Genomic DNA, 13,945 nt, shown 5'->3' on the forward strand with positions numbered 1-13,945 from the left:
GGAATTGTCTTATCGCTGCAAGACATTCTGCCCCATCTGCTACTCTCAACTGGGTTAATTAAAGCAGAACCATCTTCTTTTTAATAAATGGCCAGCAGTAATAAAAGGAACCATTCACTTCCTAATACATGTGTACTTGTATTTCTTTTTAATGTTATTTCACTGTAGACATTGCCAGGAAGGCGGCTGCTCTTCCAAGGGGAAATGTCTTCTCGCGGAGCACGTAGCGCAGGATATAAAACACCAGCAGAGAATGCAAGGATGGTCTCTGAATTTTCAGACACAGCACTACAGAAACTCCTTTTACACCTTTTCAAGAGGGAAACAACTTCACACCAAGTTAAGAAATTTCTTCAACACAAATTTTGAAGTGATTTAATAAGCATCTCATGTATGTTTATACACAAGTTTGTTCTGACCCCCAAGAATGAAAAAGGGACAGTGAAATATCAAACTGAAAACATGATCCTGTTTATCCTGTCTACTGCAATGAACATTTCCAAGTAATTCTTCCCCCACATATGTGCTTACAGAGTTCAGAACAGGTTAATGGTTTGAGAGTTTATATGCTGAATGAGCAACACAGATGACACACTCCTGACCACATGTTTGAAGAAAAAATAAAAATCAATTCTCCCTGCTACACCCATTATCCTTGGGCTGCCTGACAGTGTCTAGGGATTAATTTAATTTTAAAAACAGAATTAGGTTCAAACCCAAAATAACCCCTTAACACCTTCAGGCAAGTTTAACTTTTCCTCCTCATCTCTTGCCTGTTTTCAAGTGAAACTGAGTTCCAGAGAGGGGTGACAGAGATTAAACTGGATGCAGTAATTCTCTAAAGAAAGGTTAAGGAACCTCAGCTCAGTAACACCAAAAAAACCCTCCCTAACCAGGGATTTTACATCTTCTCTTTCATGGCAACCATGCACCCCCTCACATACAAACTGTGTTCCTCCAGCAAAGAGTAACACAGCCCAATCAGCCCTTTCACATCTCTGCACCTGGAAATACACAGATAAGCAAACCCTGAGTTCCCTGAATTCACATCACTTCCCTGCCAGCTCCTTCACAGGACACATCAAAGGCTGCATTTGACCCTTTCCCTCTGCCTTGCCTGACTCTGGGAATGCTCCCACACCCTGTGCAGCAAGGAGCAGTGGTCAGAACAAGTGACCTGCACGTGAAGGACAGTGCTAATCCTCTCAACATGAGCAAGCCTCAAAGATTCCCACACGAGATCTGTCACTACAAATGAACCCTTTCCATCTGCCTGCTCAGGTCAGCAGAGGTTATTTAGCAGGACCAGCTGGTAATGTGCCTCTTCTCAGCACCATTTCTAAATCTGCTTTGGAAAAAGGAGAAAAAAAGATTAAAAAAAAAAAAGAAAAGAAAAAAGGCTGACTACAGCAATGAGTCAAACTGATGAAAGATTTAAATACACTGTAATATAAAAGCTGCCATAGTTCTGTTTGAAATAGGGGCAGGTTCACTTTGAAGTAGAAACATCTATTCTCAATGAAATCTTATTTTTACAAAAATAAAAACCATACACACTGTATATAAAACAAAAAAGGTTCCTATCTCTTCTGCCATAAGAATTAGATAAAAAAAAATTCAGTATTGACTCAGGATAGGGTTTGGATCCAGGATCTTAAACTTTCACGGAACTGTGGGAATGCTGGTGTACAATGAACATCTTTTGTATGTGAAATTAAAAATAATAGGAAATTGAACAAAATTAAGTTGTTCCTAAATTTTACACATTTGTGCATAAAAAAAAGATAAATGAAATGAACTGTATTTCTTAATCTCTAGGAATTAACTCATTTCAGAACAGGTATGAAACACTGTCTACCTTCATAAAAACAGAAGTGAGCAAAGTTTCAAAGATCTACTCAAAACAAGAAAGATTAAGACAGATGCATGACACTAAATTACCACACAGTAGAGTTTTCATCTATTTTCCAGTCTATTAAACACTTACAGAGGCAGGGTAGTCCTTACAGACACCTGATTGCAGCACAGGGCCACTCTGAGCTGCCACTCCTGGGTGCAGCCTCTGCCACTTCACCTTTAAACAAGGGCCCAGCACCTTGGCTCAGTGAGGGATCAGTGAGATACACACAGCCCTCTGCAGTGCCAGCACCATCCTGGCATCAGGGGACGTTCCTCCTTTGCAATGGAAGGTCTCTGAGAGGTTTCTCTCTGGGAAATGTTCATATTTATTTGCTACTCAGTGGTCTCATGCTACAGTGCACCGAAGTTCTTTTTCTATTCCATGCCACCACAAACATGTAAGAGCAATAACAACTCTAAATTTCAAGTCTTGGGTTCTGAAAAGCAAAGCACCAATCCTCTGAACTCCCACCAATCCCATAGGAATGCACTGAAATTTAACACTCCTGAAAAGAATTTGCATTTTGGGAGCAGAAGGGTAAAACCATGTGAAGATTTACAGATTTGCTACACATTTAGAGAGTGAAGGATGTGTTTTAAAATTAATAATTTCATTTTTAGGTAGCAATTTCTTTCTGATTCTAGGTTTTGGATCAATCAAGTCCAAGAGAAAATAAGACAAAGAAACAAGTTTGCCATATACCTCAGATGAAAGCTTCCATGAAGATTATCCAGCTCCACCTGCCCAGCCTTTGAACTGCACTATGAGAAATGCTTGAGTATGAATGGATTGCACTTGCTTTTAGAGTTAATTATAAATAACTGCATTACATACACAGCTTCTGACAGACTGATCTAGCAGTTAATCTTTGTGCTCCTAACATTTATTAGTCCCATGCAATAGCACACACAAATACCTTGCTACAAAGGGTTCTTTCTATGTAGTTTTACATTTTTTCCAAGTACTCATTTCTTGATTTATCTGCTTTGTTCTAGCAACAAACAAGCTTCTCCTCAGAACTGGAACAGACCCCAGACCTACCTGTGGAAGCTGGCTGGCTGGCTCCATCAAACAACAGGTCCACCAGGTCGTTAGAGGACTTGCTGCCAGAGGGGACAGCAGCCTGGAGAAGAAATTACACACATCTCAACTCAGGATGTTATTAATCAAATGACATTAAGAAGTTTTCTGGGGTTTTGAAGGATTTTGTTTGCTTTTGCTCTGAAGAGATAACAGATCTGTCTTCAAAGCCAAACATTGCAGCTAAATGTGAAACACTAAAAAACTAAAGGCTCACAGTTTTTTATAATTGAAGCATTCGGTAAGTTTTCAGTAAGTGTGCAGGTTCATAGAATCTTTAACACTTCATGCCAAAATTCTCTTTGTTGTCCTGAAGAGAGCAAAACATGCTAATGACTGTATTTAAAAAATTCTACACCTTAAAGCAATCACAATTAATTACAATAATACTGTTCCCCAGACTGTGATAAATCCAAGTAAACATTTTTGATAAAACCACTCCCTTGAAGGCTACATGACAAAACCTACCCTAAATGAGAAACTGTCTTAGAGAATAGAAGAAAACAGCTTCCAAAATGATGTGATGTGCTGTGCTGGCTCACCTTTGTCGTAGGCTGTGCAGGATGAGCAGCAGAGTTCTGTTCTGGACTTGCTTTATCTCCTGTGTAATGAGCTGCTGCTCCCAAGTCAATGGTTTTTGAAGGGTTTGCTGAGCGTTTCTGTCTGATGGTGGTAATTTCTGTAGCTTGTGCAATATGAATGTGTTTTGTTGTCACAGTCTCCTCTTCATCTTTAAATTCAGCTTTGGGAGATTTGCCTCTTCTTGATTTTTCCTCATCACTGTCACTACAAAAACAAAAGTGATAGTACAGCATTGGTGATGGAGTCCTCAGTTCCTTGAGTAGACATTTGGTTCAGGCTACAAGAGTTTTGGTTACTGCAGTTTCTTGTGCCAACAGTTCATGATAAAAATGCTTTTTCCTACACTTGAGAGAGGAACTGTTTCAGCCTTACATAACACACCACACAGCACTGCACCTGTTGCACAGCAGCAGTGGAGAAAAGCAGGTTGTTCTGTTAAACATGAACTGCAAGTCCACAACAGAGGATAATAGGAAATCAGTGTTTAAACCCAGTACACTGAATTACCTTCTGACAGAACTCCCCCACACCTTATGTAACACTTGAGCAACAGAAAGTGAAGCTGGCAGGTGTGCTCAGTACTTACACCAAGAGACAGAAAGCAATGAACCACATTCTGTACTGTCTTTCAGGTTTGAACAACTCCATTTGTATTTCAGCTCATTTCCTTTCCCAGGCAAACAGGCTTTCATATTTCATATTCAAGATGTTTGTGAGAAAAGAATGCTTACAGAATTATGGAGTGCAACATCATCAGAGCAGGCAGAGTTGTTCTCAAAATGCAAAAGAATAAAAATATCACTCTTTCAGGCAAAAACTTTTTAGATGTTGCTGCACATTATTTGATTCATTTGTTACATTTTCTACTTTTGTATTTTAAGTCTTTCACAAAGAAAGTAACTGGCCCCCACTGCAGTCATGTTGCCTTTTATCAGGACTTGTATGGAACAGTGAGGATTGCTGTAGAGAAAGCTTAAATACATTGGAATGCATTTTGAAATCATAATTCCCTTAGCAACAGAGTTGAATGTGGAAGGGTTTCATATTTTAATAATGCATTAGAATACTAAAAGTGAAAAATTTAAGAAAGGCTGTCCCTTTGTCAGAGGGAATGTGACAGTAACTGCAATATACTCTGGGGGGAGCCTTTGTTCTCTGCTGACAGTGGTGGCTTTTTGGGAACACACTGCATGTGCCATTTCCTCTGTGCATGGTACCTGCTCACCACAGGGGATGGCTCAGCTCAGGAACATCACCCACACAAATCCTCACTCCCTTTTGCAATTCTCTCTGTTAAAAAGATAAATTTCACAGCTGCTGACCAAACAGCAGCTCCTTGGCTCAAGGTAGCCTTTCACAGATAAGGGAGCTCCAATGGCATCATTTAACTTGATTTTTCCAAAGCACTTCAACCCTGCTGTGTGAGCACAGCCCTGCTGCCCCACCTGTGTGCACAAACCCCCGGAGGGAACCACAGCCACACTTCCATTTGTGATCAGCATTTCCCAGGAGCCCCAGAGCAGAGGGATCTGCAATGACCATGGTGTGCACAGGGCACCCATCCCAAAAGCCCTGCAGGAGGGGGGAGGATGCTGCTGGAAACATCCAAGACCAGCACAACACAACTAAGGCTCAGTCTCTCCCTGTATTGTATTTAATACCTGTAACGCATTTCTTGTCCACACTACAGAGTCCAAGAATGTTCTGTGGGCTGAGGAAACAAGTGACAAGCAAAGTCTGATTGATACAGAACTGCTATAGATCAACGTTGTTAATGCAAGAATGAAAAAAGTCCGTCCTTGGTGATATACAGCAAAATAAATGACTAAAAGATCTGAGGAACAAAATTAAACATATATGCCAGAAAGGAAAATAAATACTACAAGACTCATTTTCTATGACAATCTACTGCTTCCAAACTCTCTCAGGAGATCCACTTTTTATTTTTCTTTAATGGTCACATTAACAAAAAAAAATTATAGATGTTTGCTCTAAGTGTGTTTACTATGCTTAGTAAAATTGCAGTACTTCACCTGAGAATTGCAAAGAGAACTCAAAAACAAAATTATAGCAATGTACCAGATAATTAAAAAACTTCCGCAAAATGTACATAATTACAACTTTGAGAAATCAAAAAGTATGGACACGTTCTTTTACTTTGCCTTAAGTTTTTCATAGCGAGGTGTTTTTTTTTTTTTAACAACCTTTAAGAAAACAAAACAGCTTACTGAGACTTTTAGTATGTCTAAATTACACCCCAATGTAAAAGTAATTCTTTAGATACAAGGTGCCTTTGAACATGGTTGTTGCCTCCTTTCAGAGCAGTACTGGAAGCTTTGCCTCCTTTCTATCCTGTCACCTGCATCAACTGGAGAAACAAGGATTAACAGAATTTTAAGAACTCTCAGGGAAAATTGCAATGTTTTAGGGGCACCTCTGTGCTTCTGCAGGTAACTCAGCAACAAGAACTTCAGTGAGCAGTGCTGGACCCAGGACAGCAGCTGGTTTACTCACCCAAGATCTAACAAGCACTAAGAAAGAAAAGCAGAGGCTTTCCCACCCCATGGGTTGTGGTTTGCACTACTTGCACAGGGACACATTACAGGAAAAAAGAATCCATTTCACCCACAACAATGCTACATTTTTTTGGCCTAAATTTAATAACAATAATAATAAAAAAAAGCAGCAGACTTGGCTTCTCCAAAGCTCACTGAGTAAAGCAGTTGCACTGAAATCTACTGCACACTCATCATTCTGTATCATTTAACTCTCTGGTAAAGTTCTTATTTCCTTCAAGCATTTTTTTCCATCTATGCAAACCACTGGCTCTGCAAGTCAAGTCAGAAATCCACAAGTTTGGCCAAGTTCTTCTGGTGTGTAAAGACCTTCATTTGGAATTGCTTCCAAATTTTACTGGCCACAGGTAAGATGTGTAATACACTTTCATTCTTTGTGCTTCAAGGCTTTTATTGGCTTTATAGTACTCAAACAATAATGGTTTATAAAGTTATTAAGACAGAAACAATAGAACATAACAGCACATTTGCCAGCTGAGTATCACCATTTAGTCACTTTTCCAAGTAAAATAGCAACTTAATTGTTATTATATGGAAGCAGGCTGCAAATAAGCCAGCACATTTTTGGCACTTTTTTCTACAAAAAAATTGCTGAAGTGTGAAAACACAAATGCAGAGATTTCATGAGGCATTTACAAAAGAATGTTATTTTGAGCCTAAGTTATATGACAATTAAAATTTCATGCTACCTTCAGTTTTAATATTTAAATACAGTATTTTGCTAATAGAGCATGCACTAAGCATGTATTTACAGCATCTTTAAGGATAAATACAGACATTCTACAACCTTCAGTTCAATCTTCTTAGATCCTCTGATGGCTTCTGTGGAGACCTCTTCATTCAAACCCCTGCATAAAATCCCTTCAATGATATTTGATCCCCATGCCAAGAGAAGAGAAAAAGAAATTCCAGGCTGGGATTTGAAGCAGTATTAGAGAAGCTGAAATGCTGCAGCCTGGAGCAGAATAACCTGCAAGCACCAAACTGCCTTTGCTCATGTAGGTCTCAAAAATGCCTCCTTTTATTTTGAGTCCCAAGATTATAATTTTTATAAATTTTGAGACAAATACTCCACCTGACATAGACCAAAAAAATAGGAGAAAGAACAAACAGAAGAGACAAGGGTTACAAGAGCAAAAATAAAAATGCAATATTAGGGGTAGAGATTTGCAGTGGAGAGGTCATGAAAATAAGCTGGTTTTGCTAAAGATTAGACTTCAGAAAGGACTGTCTACAGCACTGAGAAATACAAGATTTTATCAGCACCAGTAAGAGACAGGAGCCATTCAGAAATAAAACAAAGGAAGATCTAAAAAAACCTTTACTGTACATCCCCCTATGTGAAACGTGGTTGGTGAGGTGTGCAGACATCATGGGACAAGTTGCTTTTGAAAGGTAAGTACAGAAATGCACCCAGAAATGCACCATTGTTACATGGGAAATTGTTTACTTTTCTTCTGATCCCTTCTCTTTGTAGTCCATTGATATTAAGTTCTAAGAGGGAACCCTGATGTGTGCAAAGAATACCAGTTTTATGATTTATTAATGCCCCAGCAAGAGAAGCACATGGGCTTTCCCCCAGAAATGCTGCCATTATTATTATTTTTTGTTTCTGTGCAAAATTGTTTTAGTTTTGCATCATACAGATGTGCATTTTTATGTTCATATAAGTGTGTGACTATCTAAAGATACTCTTGTAAAAAAATATTAGTCAAATCTCAGTGCAAATTTGAATTTTCAGTTGTTTCCCAAAAGGGAATAATTTCAATATATTTGAGCACTTTCTCTACAGCAATTTCAGATTCTGTTAAGTACAAACTTGATCTCCAGATAATTAAATTCAATGCACCTGTTGAAGTCTGACAGATGTAAAGTTCTTTCCATAGCCAAAGCAGGGAAAATTTTCTCCCTTACTGAAGAAATTTAATGACCAGATGCAAAATACCAGAACTTTGTTGAAAAGCCTCAACTGAAAGGAACTTTTTTTTTTTTTTACAGAAATCACCTGCAGGCTGTTCTTCCCAAGATCAGCTCAGGGAAGCAGCACTGTGTCAAAGCAATTTCAATTTTCTTCTTTGGCACTGCAGCATTCAGAGTGTGTGCAGCACTGAATTGCTGAGACAAGGAAAAGCTGAGGATATTTCAGCCAAACTCCCTGCTTTGCCAGCAGCTGGGGCAGTAATGGAAGGCAGCCAAGAGCAGGAACTACTGCCAGAGGCACGCTGCTCCCCAAGGCCAGGGGACGTGCAGCAGCCCAGCAAACAGCTACTGAACCCAAACATGCTTCCCCCTACAGACAGAAAGGATGGCAGAGGATTGTAGTCACATCCAGCAATGTCAAACTGCTTCCCAAGAGCAATCTCACAGATAAATTCAGGTTAGAACAGCTCCAGTACCTGCACCTCTCTGGAGAGTCTTCTCTGTCTTTCCTTCGGAACTTGCTGATGGTGTCATCGATCGTGCTGCCGATCTTGTCACTGAGCTCCCCCAACTTATCACTGAAAGGAAAAGCTGACTTCTTATCCCACTCTTCATCCCATTTGGACTTGGGCTCAGGATCATATCTTTCACCTGGTAAGACAAAGATAAGGGCTATTAAAGGTACCAAAAAATAGAATCCCTCTCACACCGCCCTGCCCTACACACACGAGCTGTGCAAGCTCACAGAGCAAACTGAAGGTTCCCTCAGAGCTGAATCCACTGGCACAGCAGGGAATGCCCTGCCATCATTTAGTGGCAGCAATGAAGACTCAGATTTTTGTTTATGACAATGGCATAAGCTCCATGCACAGCACATCAGGATATGCTGGGGTCTGCTGGAGAGGCACCAGAGGCACAAGCAGCCCTGGCTGCAGAAGAGCTGCTCAGGAAGGGCACAGGGCACTTCTGGAACAGCCCTTAGTGCAGGACATTCCACTCCTGGCTGAGCTGGGGCATCTCAGGTAAATCACTGGGGGTGATTTACACTGGCATTAACACACAAAACCAGTACCAAAGTACTGAAAGAATGTGCATAATGACCTTTCATTTTCCACACTTAGCAATTAAAAAAAGTTTTAAAATTTTTCCAAAAGAGATAAAAAATGAAAAGGCAGTAAAGCAACTCACCTTTTCAGATCACTATTAACAAGAAATCAAAAACTTTTTCTTCTAATTTAGTATTCCAGACCTCTATGCTGGTATTTCAGATTACCAACAGCTGCCAGTTTTACTTGAAATAAGCACACTTGTTGTACAATTGTTGCACAACACTAAAGTCTTGTTTATTTATACACACACAGACAACTTCAGTTTAATTCAAATAAAAAAAGCAGTATTTTAAAGAAGACTTGTTATAACTTGACTATCAGAAGCACTGCACACTTCAACTTGAATTGTGATCTTGTATCAGATCTTCTGCTCAAAATATAGATATATAAAGCAAACCAAACCAGCTCAGTTTCTAGACAATATTTGTAGCTTACAGTTTATATTCTGGGCTATTATACACATGAAATAAACCAATTTTTGTATATATTTTAAAAATGTGAAACAATAGTGATTTTTACTTTTTTTTTTAACTTAGGCTGAGTAAAATTGAGTAGCAGAAAGGAAGGACAGTGAAATAATCACTACTTTAAGTTACATACAAATGATATTGTAGCACATGTGATGTTCAAGGTGTAGTCAATTAAGCCATTTTAATAAAAACAAAATTAAGATTCCAGCACTACAAAGTGCAAAATTTGAATTTTATCTGTCTGATAACTTCCCATCATATAGGGTGTATTTTCTTAGTAAAGACATAGGTGCAAGTCTCCAATGATATTTGTTTAGATCCATAAAACTTCTCCAGTAGAGAACCTGCTACAAATCCATGAGATACTAAAATCTTTATCATTGGAAAAGGAGACACTGCTCAGAAATGAACTGCTGTTAAATTTTGCAGGAGAATAAAATGGCCTTATTTCAGTTTATGTCAGGCTCTCAAGCATTTTAATGCAGATTCCTTTAGAGGGGTTTTCCTGTGCAATAGCAATTCTCAAATTAAAACAGACACCAACTAGGAGCTCAGTATTTTCAGGGCAAAATAAACCAATGAAAAATCTTAGTACAAGCATTTGATATTTAAATAACTAAAATCTTTTTGATTAGAAATCTCACCTGGGAGAGGGTTTGCTTTGTGCTGCCAAAAAGACTTTTTTTGTCTTTACACCACAAATGAAGGAATAATTCAAAACCCTTAACCACATAAATTAAATACAAGACAAAGAAAGTAGTCCTTTAAATAAAAAAACCTGAATGATACCTAAAGAGCACATGGAAAAATGATTCTACCCAACCTACAAGGATAGATCACGACTCTACAGAGAAGTCAAAGATAAGCTCAGTGAAAGAACAGAGGGACAGGTACTCAAAGTACAAATACAGTGACTCATAAGTATTTCCTAAAAAGAGAATCACCACAATTCCAAGCAGGTAGCTAAAGCCTAAAGGAATGTAACAACATGAGAAATATTCTGCCTTGGAAATTTTTAGCTACTCTGCATATGAGGAAAAGGGAGAATGGAGAAGCAACCTGTCAAAAACAGGAGGGATCAAATCTAAGTGGAAGGTTCACAAAGAAGAGTAAAAAAACTAGAAAGCATCAGACACAAACAGGTGAAGTTTAAGCCCTGCACAGCTTCTACTGGGCTCTTACAGCAAACCCTCCTCTCAAAGAAATCACCAATTCTAGCAAACCAGAGCCTCGTGCCATTGGGACTTTGGTACTCATCCCTTACTGAGAGCAGCCAAGGATTTACTCAGGCCACAGAAAACACAGACTGGCAGCTGGATCATGGATGGCATGCTGGGTACATCAGATGGAAGCCCCAGTGCAAGCTCAGATCCCTGCCACACACTATGGCAGGCACTGGCAGCAAGGAGAAATGTTGGTGGCTATATTTAAAGTCAGATCTGACAGACCCCAGGAAACATGCACAAAATCCACAGATGTATTTCACAGCTCCTGTTTGTATTATCTGGGAAAGCAAAAGTGGATTCCAGTCCTTGCCCAAAGCAGCCCAGTACTCACTGTATCTGAACCCTCCAACACTGTCTGAGGACACCCCAATGTATTTGTCTTTGTTCTTCTTTGCTTTCTTCCTCTCTTCCCGAAGCCGATCGTCGTCTTGAGCGAACTCAACCATTTCCTTCACCTTCTGGCGGATGTTTATCCCCTGGTCCTTGCCATTCTCATCTGCACAGGCAATGCAGGACAGACATGGATGGAAGATGGGAGGAAAAAAGGAAAAGAGTAAGTAAGAGGTAGCAATACTGAACACCAAATTGATAAAAAAATTTGAATCAAACACAGAAAAGACTTTGTGACTGCTATGTGAGGTCCATCTGTTTAAAAGGGACCAATTAACACAAAATGAAGATAAATGATTTTGCACTGAATGATGTACTTAAACTTAGGAGAGATTAACAAAGACTGAGACAGAACTCACTCAGAAATTTTCCACTTTAACAATTTTAACCCCTCAAAACATCACCCTTTCTCCTCAGTCTTTTTGCAAGTTTCATTGCAAGAACTCAGCCTCATGGCAGAACTGATTTTTTGAAAAACTGCTTTCAGTTGGGAAGTACTATAAGCTAAATGTGCTCCTTTCCAGCCTTTTTCAAATTCAAAGCACACACTGGCCTTGCTGCCTTTGCACTGTAAATATTATTTGGTGGGAGGAAAAAACCCCAGCTTCAAACAGATGTGTGTGTTTTGGAGCTCTAACCTTTTCTTCCCATATGATTAAAGCTATTCCTTTACGGACACCACAGGGGACCAGTCTCTAGTGCATATTTTAATATAAACCCCACCACTCATGTTGTGTTGGTTCTGTTGTTATTAGCCAGTCTTTTCTGCAAGTTCTTGTCTTCACTAATTAATACTCTAGGGCCCCACGTCTTGGATTCTGCACTCTTCACACAACTGGCAACAGTCACATTTTAATTAGACTGGGGAAGCTTCTAAGCTGGTTCAGGTGACTGACAACTCCAACTACTGTTTTAATTTGCTTATAAGATTTTTCTATTGCTCACCTACAAAGTGGTAATTTTCCAGGGATCGCAAATCATAAATGTGTTCTCTGGCACTTGTAACAACACGCTCTGATCCATTCCTTATGAGGTAAGCTAGGAGCAGCAAAGACTATAAAAATACAAAGCACCTTATGATTGCATGAACAAAAACTCCACCTTTTTTTTTAAACCCCAAACCTACCCCCCTCCCCAAATTAGTAAATAATAACTTTCCATTTTAAAATAAATGCTTATTATATGGGTCCCATGGAAAAAAAAATTTCCTCATGTGAATCTTTTGCTCTTTAGACTATCAAAACTGCATTTTTGAAACTCTGGTTTGTTACTACTAAATCACAGTTAACTTTTTAGCTATTGCTTGTTTTAAGATAAAGCAGTAGCAATTAAGGAGAAAAAGTTACAGTAATTTCACGATTATAAGCCGCACCATTTTGACTAAAATTTTGGTCCGAACCCGAAGTGCGGCTTATAATCAGGTGCGGCTTATATATGGACAAAGAACGAAAAGTTGCTGTTTTAGTTTGGAGGACAGGTGTCTGCTGAGAAAGGCAGGAGTTTCTCTTTGAAATGGAGAATGCAAACCCCCTCTCTCCAAATTATTATAATTTTGAAATCAAGGGGCTTTCAGGCAAAAATATGGGAATTAGGAATAACAGTTCTTTTCTAGGGAAATTAAAATAGAAATACAGTACTACAAAGAAACAAACTCCAAACCCTGACACAGTCAGAGTACAACCTGACACCGTCAGGCAGGGTGTTGGTAGCAGTCCCATTAAATGGTGATTGCAGTCCCCTTGCAGTGACAGATGTGGCTCAGTTGGAGCAGTGCTCCTGCAGAAGGTGCAGTTTCCCTCTGGAGGTCCAGTGGTGATGTGGAGAAATCCGGTTTTCCTCTGGAGTCCAGTGGAGAAAGGGGCTACCTTATTGTCCCAAAACCTCTGTTTTTATCTTGGTAAGAAATGTTGGGCTCTTCCCCCTGGCTGGAGCAACTTTCAATGGGATGCAGTAATTTTATCAGTCCCACAATGGGACTCAATGGGCCATTAGCAGACAATGACTGGCTGGAGGAAGGATGGGGTGTGAAAAGATAAAGAACAATGCCTTGCCTGGTTTCAATGGATAACCCATTAGCAAATTATCTGCCATTGAGATAAGGATCACTGTCCCCACCCTCAACAGATGGTGATAGAACAGATACCTTTTATCACACTCTGTATTGTAACATGCGGCTTATAATCAGGTGCGGCTTATGTATGGACAAAAACCAAAAAGTTGCTGAAACCCAGAAGTGCGGCTTATAATCAGTGTGGCTTATAATCGTGAAATTACTGTAACCTGTGAAATGAAATATTCTTTTTGCCTCTTTTGTTCACAGTTTTCCAATGGTTTTCACTAAAGGTAACTTGTACAGGAATTTAAGAAGCCTTCTGCAGGATTCAATGGATACACAAAACTGCATTTCAGGACGATTTTAGACAAGTGACAAAACAAATGAAGTTTAAGTAATACTTTAATTTCAGTTCTTTACGTTGAGGATTTATATCCAGAAAGAAATAACACTTTCTCTGAAGTAGTGCCTTTATCAGCTAAAACTATCATTTTATCTCAACCAATCCAAACCTGATAAGCAATTCCAGGAAGTCTTTATAACATTAAGTAGCTATGTGTGATAGCATTAAATATTAATTTTTATTGTACTTCAGGGAAAACAATTGCTATGACTACAAAACATCAAGCACCTGTGAAA

The 13,945-nt window shown here is 39.2% G+C and overlaps 1 protein-coding gene across 1 annotated transcript in view; it reads right to left on the reverse strand.

The window, feature by feature from the left end:
• CLINT1 (clathrin interactor 1) overlaps positions 1–13,945 on the reverse strand; it is a 47,617-nt gene that overhangs the window by 7,361 nt on the left and 26,311 nt on the right. Inside the window, 5 exon segments of the mRNA XM_033073390.1 lie at positions 2,942–3,023; positions 3,523–3,766; positions 8,535–8,709; positions 11,195–11,359; positions 12,199–12,307. Coding sequence (XP_032929281.1) covers positions 2,942–3,023; positions 3,523–3,766; positions 8,535–8,709; positions 11,195–11,359; positions 12,199–12,307 — 775 coding nt within the window.

Source organism: Catharus ustulatus, chromosome 15 (genome assembly GCF_009819885.2).
Source record: "Catharus ustulatus isolate bCatUst1 chromosome 15, bCatUst1.pri.v2, whole genome shotgun sequence".
NCBI classification, from domain to species: domain Eukaryota; kingdom Metazoa; phylum Chordata; class Aves; order Passeriformes; family Turdidae; genus Catharus; species Catharus ustulatus.